Source organism: Halyomorpha halys, unplaced genomic scaffold, assembly GCF_000696795.3.
Source record: "Halyomorpha halys isolate HHAL.00 unplaced genomic scaffold, Hhal_1.1 Scaffold134.1, whole genome shotgun sequence".
Lineage (NCBI taxonomy): Eukaryota > Metazoa > Arthropoda > Insecta > Hemiptera > Pentatomidae > Halyomorpha > Halyomorpha halys.
The window spans coordinates 1,275,212-1,285,955 of NW_027107159.1; the positions used below are offsets into that span (position 1 = coordinate 1,275,212).

General features: G+C 28.8%; 1 protein-coding gene across 1 annotated transcript in view; it reads right to left on the reverse strand.

Annotated features, from left to right (window-relative positions):
* Positions 1-3,070: 3,070 nt before the first annotated feature.
* Positions 3,071-10,744, reverse strand: part of LOC106678338 (4-hydroxybutyrate coenzyme A transferase) — a 12,119-nt gene continuing 4,445 nt past the window's right edge. Inside the window, exons 5-9 of the mRNA XM_014416793.3 lie at positions 10,470-10,658; positions 7,238-7,453; positions 5,605-5,742; positions 5,389-5,520; positions 3,071-3,527 (exon numbers count right to left, since the gene is read on the reverse strand). Coding sequence (XP_014272279.1) covers positions 3,343-3,527; positions 5,389-5,520; positions 5,605-5,742; positions 7,238-7,453; positions 10,470-10,658 — 860 coding nt within the window. The 3' untranslated portion in view covers positions 3,071-3,342. The remainder of the gene's footprint in view (positions 3,528-5,388; positions 5,521-5,604; positions 5,743-7,237; positions 7,454-10,469; positions 10,659-10,744) is intronic.

Genomic DNA, 10,744 nt, shown 5'->3' on the forward strand with positions numbered 1-10,744 from the left:
GCTTGGGGTGGATATAATTTTAAGAACTCTTGTTTTTGGGGCCCGAATTGGATTTATATTTGGTCTTAAGTTGGATAAGTCTTTGGTAAAAATATAAGAATAATGTTTTCCCGCCTATCGTCATTACATTTGGTAAGGTTCTATGTTGTGACAGTTCACTGTCGTAGCGTATACATATGATAGTTAATACGAATATTAGTCAACTGACGTTACTTGTACGTCATGCCATACCCATTGCTACGTTACTATCACGACAATAAAACATTCGTAACAGTTAATGCTGTCATGATTGTAACTATCAAATAGTTATACCATGGTAATGGCTAAAACCTTTGCCGCAATAACGGAAATTGTACTTAAATTTATATCTAATTAGAACTTATGAATGGAAGGCTTATATATGAGATAGTTGCTTCACTGACATTATTTGAACTATAAGCTATCACACCAGAGCTAGTGCAACACTACAAACATATAGTTACATTTATAACGATCCTCCAAGAGCGGGTAAAGTGGTATTTTATATTTGTCGGGTAAAACAGATATTTTTTGGTCGGGAGAATCGGCAGAACTGGTGGCTGGGTTATGTATCAACATAAATTGATAAAGTTTTTGATCTAACGAGATTAATTTTTTGCTGCTTTTCTTGAGGAAATCGCTCAACGAAACTTTTTTCGGTTGTTACAGGACTTACATATTTCATTATGCGTCTTGGCGAAGGTCTGGAGCTCAAAATAAAGAACAAAGCCCCCATCTTTCTTTTATATTTTTCGTGAGTTGGTTCCAGTTTCTGATCAAAACGCTTTTCGCTATGCCTAGCAATCCATTCATCAACGCAATACTAATAATAAACATAAGTAGTTTCTAATAATTACGATTATAAAAACCGGCTTAAAGAATGACTAGAATTTTTTGGCAATTCACGCCTTTAGCTATGACTTCTAAGTAAACAAACGGATTTTTATGATGGATTTTCTTTTTTAGAAGGTTTGATTGTATTAATTTTTATAAATTGCTGAGGTTAAAAAACTTCCAAAGATGAATATAATCTATCTTCATTGTACAACGTTTCGGAACAATTGTCTCTTATTCATGCTTCTTTACAATCCTAATTATAATTATAATCCTTATTTTTATCAACAATTTACATACTGTGTATTTGTAATTATATATACTGAGCAATGTCGATAAAATAATAAATAAACGATGTCAAAATAACGCAGGAAACTACCTCAAGCAGATAAGATTAGACCGCTTCTCGGTCACAGCTGTATGGCTATATATAAGGGTCTTAAAGAACCCCTTAAGGTGGATCCACATGTTGGCCGCTCGCCGCGAATCGGAGGCTTGTACAAATGCTCGGTAAACAAAGAGCAGACCATCCACATGTCAGTATTATTCAGAGAGGCAAGCGTGGCAGACGTACTAGCGGTTTCAGCCATTGCACTTGGATTGTATTATTTTTATTACAAAAAAAAGAAAATTAAATATAAAACTTATTATAAAAAGTACCAACAAACACCTTTAACCTCCTAACAGTTACAACTAGACAAAGAACAATGGTGGAGATGCTACACGAACCCCTTTGATCTGTGTCCAAAAAACCGACTCTCGACGGATCGGCAACAAGACTAGGCAACCCACCCATCCACATGCTCCCGTATGTCTGAGTTCGCCATGGCTTGGCCAACATGTAGAGGCCCCTTAATAGATCACAGATCCACAGCCTCAACTTTAGAAAGTTTCGGTTAATAGTCAATCCTGATATATAAATGGTTGTTAAATTTTGTTCACCCTTGACAAGATCTCTCTCCTCTACCTGTTATCCCTTCATAAGCAATGGGGGCTAGCTATCCTCCAGGCTTATCTTCAATTATCTTGAGAAAATATGCATAATTTTAACTGCTGTACCACATAACTAAAAAGCTCAATCTCTAGTACATAGCCAATTGGAACAGTAGATGTCTGCTAATTTTTATTCTTTTCAGAAAAACTTAGTTTGATTTTTTACTTATACTGAGTGAGGAGGGAGAGGGAAGATGAACTATCCTTGTGATAGTTTAATCAGAGAGGAAAAAAATAAAAACATAATATTCGTTTTCCATACCGTTTCAGTTAAAAATTTGAGAAAAATTAAGCAAATGATAGCTGCAAAAAAACAAAATTAACAACATACTGGAAGATTATTGATTGACTGTGTGTATAGATGAATGGAAAATTTTCCGGGTGCGGTAAAAAAAAAACTCAAATAGTAGATAATTATACTATTTTATTGAGCCAAAAATTGAGGCTCATTAAAATAGTATAATTATCTACTATTTGAGTTTTTTTTTACCGCACCCGGACCATTTTCCATTCATAAAATTAACAACAATGTCAAAACAGATTGTGATAACACTTGTTTTATAAGGTGATCAATTACTTAAAATGTGAAGTCAATAATTTTATATTTAAATAAAATATAAAGTCAAGCACAAAAGTTTACAGATAATTAAAATCAAATATAAGAAGAAAATGATAGTCTTGAAAAAATTTAAACACAAATTTATTTTTCATTTTTAATTGGAAATTATTTATTATTTTTGTATATTAAAAAAAATCATAATCTCATTAAAAAATGAAATAAGTTACCAGTACGTGATCACTTTTTTCTATATCCTTTAATCAACAAGAATTAAAAAAATAAATACAAAAAATATTTTTAAACTTAGAAAAAAATATTGTCAAAAGGAGATTAGAAATTGTGATGCTTTTTATTGAATCGATAATCTGATCATACTTATGTGGCGGCAATGCCAGGAGCTAACAAAAGACTTTAAAAAAAATTAAATTCAGATTTAAATGAAAACATTCAATATAAATATACAATATAATCTCGTTCAATCATCAAGTATATTCAGTCTTCTATTGGCGAATTTATTAAAACAGGGGAATCTAACTGGACAAAATAATAAAAAAAATTGATAGGAAAGAAAATTTTGTAAGAAAGAACAAATATTAAATAATATAATGCATCCAAATTTTTTTAAAAAATAACATAAATTTGGAATTAAAAAACAATAACAATATATTAGAATTGATACAAATTTTTTAATAATAATTATTAACAAAACAAAACTTAAAGCTTTAGCACAAAATAATTTACAACAGTATTAATATTAAATTCATTAATAAGGCCAATATTTCAATGTTCTAAGCCTATTTTATACAGCTTCCACAGGAGCAAAGATGACAATTTAATAATGTACTTTTAGTTAAATGTTTTCAAATCTGGTAAGAATATTGCCAGAGAGACCATGGCGACCATGGTTGATTGTCTCCATCTCGACCTATACCAGAAGGTTAAGGGACTGGCATGGCTTTGAGCCTTTCAAAAGCAGCTTTCTCAAGGTTTTCGCGATGATCAGGGTGAGCAACATTAATCAGAGCATAAGCCCTTTGCCGAAGGTTCTTGCCAAACAGGGAGGCAATACCGTGTTCTGTCACAATGTAATTGATGTGGGCCCTCGTTGTAACAACACCAGCACCTGAAAATTCAGAGGCATATTTATTACTGTAGACGAAACTGAAACCATGTTTGATTTATATAACTGAACGAATACAATTTATTGTTATAAGTAATTTATAACTTAGGTCATTGTTGGCTCAAGAGCAATTGATTAGAATTACAACTTTGAAACACTGCAGAGAGATTGGAAAAACTAATTTTTTTTGGCTAAGAACCAAGATTTATATATTTTTTTAACATTTAATTTTTTTCAGGGGAATAGAAAACTACTGAAAACAATTGCATAAACATATCTTGTGGCCAATATGCTTTTAATTTGACCTACAGGAAGTATATTATGTAATCTTTTAAATTCTTATTGCAAAGATTACTTTTCAGAACCAACAGAACAACATAAATTTAGATGTTAAATGATAACTTTGAATTTGCTGATCGTACAAAGCTACAAACAATAAATAAAAGTGGAATTAAGGGAAGCCAAATTAAGAAGGTGAAATAAGGGATTGTTTTGGAATTATTTAGTAAACAATAAATCATTCCTGCATTTTATTTTTTTATTATCTTCACACAGGTCCAGAAAAGATAAAAATAGAGCTAATTAGTCAGCTATATTTCAATTCCCAATTTTTTTAGTTTAAAACATGTAATATATAAATGGAAGATCATTGAAGCAGCATTAAAGAAAAAAGGTTATATATGTGTATAAATAGTTGACCGTAAAAACTGATAAATAAGAAGAAGGTCTGGGTTACGGTCGAAAGAGAAACAAAAATAGTTTACAACTACATATTTTCCGACGTTTCGCCCCACTTTGCAGGGCTTCATCAGGGCTGTTCAAAGGAATCGGTTGAACCTTCCGAGTTCAACGTATTCCTTTGAACAGCCCTGATGAAGCCCTGAAAAGTGGGGCGAAATGTCGGAAAATAAATAGTTGTAAACTATTTTTGTTTCTCTTTTGACCGCAACCCTGACCATCTTCTTATATATAAAAGGTTATAATTTTATTAGTTTAGTTAATTTGCAAAATTGACTTGCAAATTGATTTATTTTAAGTATATAAGGCATTTATTTTCTAAAAGGAAAACATGTATGTGATTGTAAATAAAAGCAGTTTGATTCTTTTGGCAGAAAAAGAGGGGCAGTCGCTGATTATAAACAATGGTTGGATTGTTTGTTTAACCTTTCCGGGCCAAAAATAATTTTCCCAGCGCATATTCTACACGACAGGAGGAAAGTCTTTCACTGAGGCTCTCAGTTGAGGTAACAAAGATGATCTGGGTACAGTAAAAAAAAAATAAATAAAATTTTAAAAACTCAAACAGTAATTAAACTATTTAATGTGAGCCAACATTTCACCCTACTTAGCAGGGCTAAAAAATATATAAATAACTAAAATAATGTAACAAAGTAAGAGAATAGATAACATGAAATAAAAGTAAACTAAAGTAAATATATTTAGTTTATTCATTTTTATATAAATTTCCACATATTTTAAATCTTATTTAGCCACACCTTAATTTACTTTTATTTCATGTTATCTTTCTCTCAATTTATTACATTATTTTCATCAGCAAAGTGAGGCAAAACCTTGGCTCACGTTAAATAGTTTAATCAATATTAAAGTTGGTTTTTTTTTTTACTGCACCTAGACCATCTTCCTTATTTATAAAAGATATTTTCATAAACCACTAGCAAATCATTTGTAAAACAGCACGTCATTTGTTATTATTTCCCATTTTTTCATTGTGCTATCATATTTCATAATTTAATAATAATAATAATAATCATCATTAATAATAATTCTCAATAGCAAAAACAGTTAATCAAGAAAACTATAACGGAATTGATGATAAAAAATAAGAACTATTTGAAGTACTTACCCTCCTTTAATATAGGCACTATCTTGCTGTCCTTTGTTTTTTTGTTCATTGATTGAAGAGCAATTATTGCTTTACCCTTTCCATCTGTTCCTTCAGCAGCTCCCCGATGGAAATCAACCTGACCACCAAAGCCTACAAAAGAGTTTTTTTTATAACATTAAAATGTATTAGATAATCATATTATTATCAAGAGCATAGCAATAATATATAACTCACCACTGAACAATCTTGTTCCAATGGAGTCTGAGCATACCTGACCTGTCAGATCTACTTCAATAGCTGAGTTTATTGAAGTCATTTTTGGATGGATACGAATGATGGCTGTGCTATTGGTATAATCGACTTCCTTCATCACTAAAAAAAAAACAACTAAGTATTATGGTTTACAAGAATATTTTTAAAGGCTAAGACACATTTACTTTTCTTTTAGATATAAGAGTAAAAGTGCAATAAATAAATATATAAAATTCTGGTTAATTGCATCACACAATTTTTGCTTACATCTCTACTTTAGTTATATGATCATGGTACTTACATTACTGTATATTTCTGTATCTGTATACATTAATTTAAAAAATTAAAATCTGTACCGCTACAACCCATGAAGGGCTCAGGGTTCAGTACTTTGTAAGGAAGTACTGTTTCTGCACCAACGGTTGTTCAAGGAGGTGATTTGGTCAGAATCACACAAGACTACCATATTTTTATCCAATTAAGGGTATCCAATTTATGAGGCTAGGCTCCCCCTCAAATTTATTTTATTTTTCAATCCTTAGTAAACTTTATATCAGTCAATGTTTTCCTAATAAGAAAATGGATATACCAAAACAATCGAATGCAGTGACATTTTGAAGTCTAATACCTTATCACGAAACTACTGTTTTATTTTATAAAGAAAATAGTAGATTTCACAGGGTACTATTAAAGCCCAATGAATTTGAGTGGTTACTAGATCTGCACAGAAATTTGTTATACTGCAATTACTGGAAGGGGTTGAAATTAAATTCAATTATCAGTTGATATATATATAAAACAAAAAAAAAAATTGCACCACCATTGTTATTTGCTGAAATATACAAGGTAGGAATCCAAGGAGATATACAAAATACTCCATTACTAGTAGTTGACTTACTGCTAGTATGGAAAGAAGAAGTGATACAAAACTTTTTTTGATGAGTATATAAAGAATATGACCAGCCAAATAATTTTCATTACTATATACAGATGCAAAAACTTTAAATAAATATTATTTAAGTTTTTTTTTTACTTTTAATTTTAAATTCATACAAGTAAACTACAAAATTAAAATCAGCAGATAGGCTGGGTCATCTTAACACTGAAACTTAAAATACACAAATATTTAAAAAAAAAAATGAAAGAGGATGACAATAGAAAAAACAGTATTGTTAGAAATCAACAACAAAAATGATGAATGAGATTAGTGAAAGGTGGAAAGAATTCTATAAAATATTTGAACACCTATTGAAGACTCTTGTTAGTCAAAAACATTTTTAGACCATTAATCTAGAACAAATCACCTTTATGTTAAAAAGAGATATTATGACAATAAATTGTGTTAAGTAAAAATTATGACTATTGTATATATTTATTTATGAATATTTTCCTAAAATACTTGTTAATTCTATAATGATCTATTTTAATAATACTTTTTTCAATACTTTAATTTTTGGAAAAACTAATAAACTTTGATCAAAAAGTTTAAAAAAAAATTACCATTTTAAAGTTGTTAATGATATAAATTTTGAAATTACTTTTTAGAAAAAAATAACACCAGGATAGTAATTAAATTAACACAAATTATGATAAGGAATAAAATAAAATTACTTACAGACAGAAGGATTGTTGTTAACAAAGTCATACAGTTCCTTTGAACCAATAAGAAATGATGATACTATTTTCCCTCTGTGAATAGGCTTCAAGCCATTAGTAACAGCACCTTTCTTCACTAGGTTTATAACACCAACAGCAAACATTTCAGTATGTATGCCGAGATCCTTATGGTTACCCAAAAGGTTGAGTACTGCATCTGGAATGCTACCAATACCTAAATGAACAAATAAAAAAATTCAATTTAATGAAGGAACATTTATGGTATGAAACATACAATAATAGAAATAATAATCTGGAATTCAATAGTCACATTTAAACAACTTCCAGTTCAAATTATAAATTATTCCTCACAGGGGGATTATTATGTTTAAAAATCAAGTTTAAATAAATGGAAACTAACATGTATATATCCCAACTAAACATATCAATATCTAAACATGAGCAGCTAAATAATTAATTAAATTTAATTCCAATATCATATAATCAATAAAATTTCCAATTATTCACTATCAGAATTAAGTCCTTAATTAATTAGGAAATTACTAATTAGTGAACTGGTAAACACAAATGAGCAATGGAAAATAATTTATTATTTTAATAACACACTAAAGCTAATGTACAAAGCTTATTCCGTGAGTAATGATCTAAATATTTTGGTATGGAATTACTTTTTTTATTTATTATCATCCCTATAACATCAAATGCTTTATAATTTAACAAAAAATATATCCTAATATTGATTGTTTCAATTAGGATCATTATTATTTCATTTATTTATGTTTTATCAACCAAAACAAAGATGGGAAGATTGTGCAATCAGGTACAATGAGGAATTAGGTTTTGACTAAGTCAAATGCATAGAGTATTGTAGGCAAGGACTGTTGATATTATCACCATTGAGATGCGACATTCTTTTTATTTATTTAAGCATTATCAATTATATTCTATCCTTTATTTATTTATTATTATTATTTTTTTTTTTTTTTTGCGAAAATTATATTAATGTCCCTTCTGAAGCATTACAGGTTTGGTTCCTAATAGGGAAGTTCAATTTATTTTTTGGTGATATTTCCATTTTGGCTTATTAGGACTGGATGGGAACTCCCTGGTAATCCACTATATAGAAACAAAAAGAATGAACAAATACAGAACACAACAATACATAAAATATGTTTATACATATAGAAGCAGGAATACCTGTATATCCACTAACTTTATCAGTGTAACTTTGGAAAATTTTTATAAAGAAGTTCATTAACTAGATTATTTTGTATTTGAGAATGATGACCTTAAAAAATACAGTTTTACATAACAAAGTAGAATATACAAATAAATAGAATGTTTTGTATTTTTTCTAGTGATTAAAACCACCTTTGGGATGACCCCCATCCCACTCATTTTAATGTAATGTAATTTAATATATTTTTAAGTTTCTTTGCAAAATAAACTACTCACCTTATAATGCCATATGGCAAACGAAGATATCATGTAAATTTTTATATATATAATGTATTGTATTATATATTTGTATTTTGTAACCATATATAAAAATGAAGAGGTTTGAAAAAAACAAAATAAACTATGCATCCAGTTGCTAGGATCCTCATCAGCCCTCCTCACAAGATTTACCCCATTATAATATGCTTTGATATACTGCTGTACTTGCAATAATAGGAAGTACATCCCTTAAGGGGATGCAAGGGCAGTTATGGTGAGTCCCTTACTGAATAGGCTGTTATACTCGTTGAATCTAATTCATTTCCTCTTCTGAGAACCGATAACTTCCTCTATCATATATTTATTAATACTTTTATGTATTTTGAGTAAAGGAAGATTTCCCAACCTTTTTTAGATGAATTGGAAAATGATTTGAGCTTATATAAAAAATCAAATCATCTACAAAATTAAACTTAAATAAAAAAAAAAAATGTTAAATTTTTTAAACTTCTTTTTTCCTAAACCATTCATAGTGTGTATATGCAAACTATATTAGGCAATTTGTATGTTAAAAGAAAAATAGTGGTGTATATTTTAAATATATTTGTTTTTTATTATATTAGAATTTTAATATTAAAACTTTCAAATAATAATTACAAATTCATAAATAAACAAATATAAATTGATATGGACGCATCATTTTCGATATATTGAAGTGATAATAACCTATAATAAATAATAGTAAGAATCTTCAACTATTGATTGATATCTTGAACCTTGTTATATAATTAATTGTAGCATAGTTTAAATACAATATCATAAGACATTATTAACTCCTACAAATGCAACATTATATTACTAATCTACTAGCAATGTACAAAGAAAATTGTATAATTGAATTATCCAACACACAAAATAAAATTATGAAAATTGTCAAATATACTTGTCAAGTATTTAAACCTTATTATCTTCAATTCTATAATTATTTATGATTGTGTATGTGTGTGTATATATTATATTTGATTAAGTTGATTAAGATTCTGTGAACCATCATATTATATATTACTATACATTATATAAATGTTATGGATAAATAGACATGATATGAAGATTACAAAAACAGCATGCTCTGCTACTTGTTATGTAATAGGACACACCTCCTCATAAAAAATAAAATACAGACAAGGACACAAGAAAGAGTTATATAGATAATAAGAAAGAATTTATTTAAGATAACATGCTCATAGCTGACTGTTGGACCGCTGATAGCAATTCAAGCAAACAAGACCATATCTAACTAATTGAACTATAATATCCACTTTCATTTCTTTCTTTATTTTTTTTTCTAATTTTCAGTATAGTTCTGATTAAGATGCACAAATTAAAGAGTTAGCGGACAAAGGGTTTTATTTTTATTATTTTATCCCCACCAATATAAAAATAACAGTTAATTAAAATGAATAACATATTTATAATTTAATCTAAATAGAAACCTCTGGATATAAAAGAATGTTCAGTGAAATGGATAGTAAATAATCTATTACCTAATGATACTAAATCAAAATTTAACTTCTGATTTCAACAATTTACTAAGAAATGATTGTAATAAGTAATTTAACATAGGTAATTAATTATAATTTGTAATTTATTACAGGCAAAAATAAAAATATATAATAACTGCAAAAAAAACAAACTATTCTATACTACTATACCCACTGTGCTTCAACCATTTTTTAATATAATAATAACAATAAAATTATAAACTAATATTGACACAAAGATAAATAACATACCCATCTGTAATGTAGCACCATCTTCAACAAGATTTTCAGCAATGTGTTTTCCTATTGCAGTCTCCTCAGGGCTGCCTTCAGTGGAACCATGGCTGGGCAGTGGAATGTCTACCGGTACAGTATAGTCAAAGTGTGACATATGAACAACGCCATCTCCAAACGTACGAGGCATCTGCTGATTGACTTGGGCTAACAAATAACAATAAATAGCATTACTGACAACTTTCAGAATACAGACACATGCAATAAATAAATATAAATGCATCAAATATTTT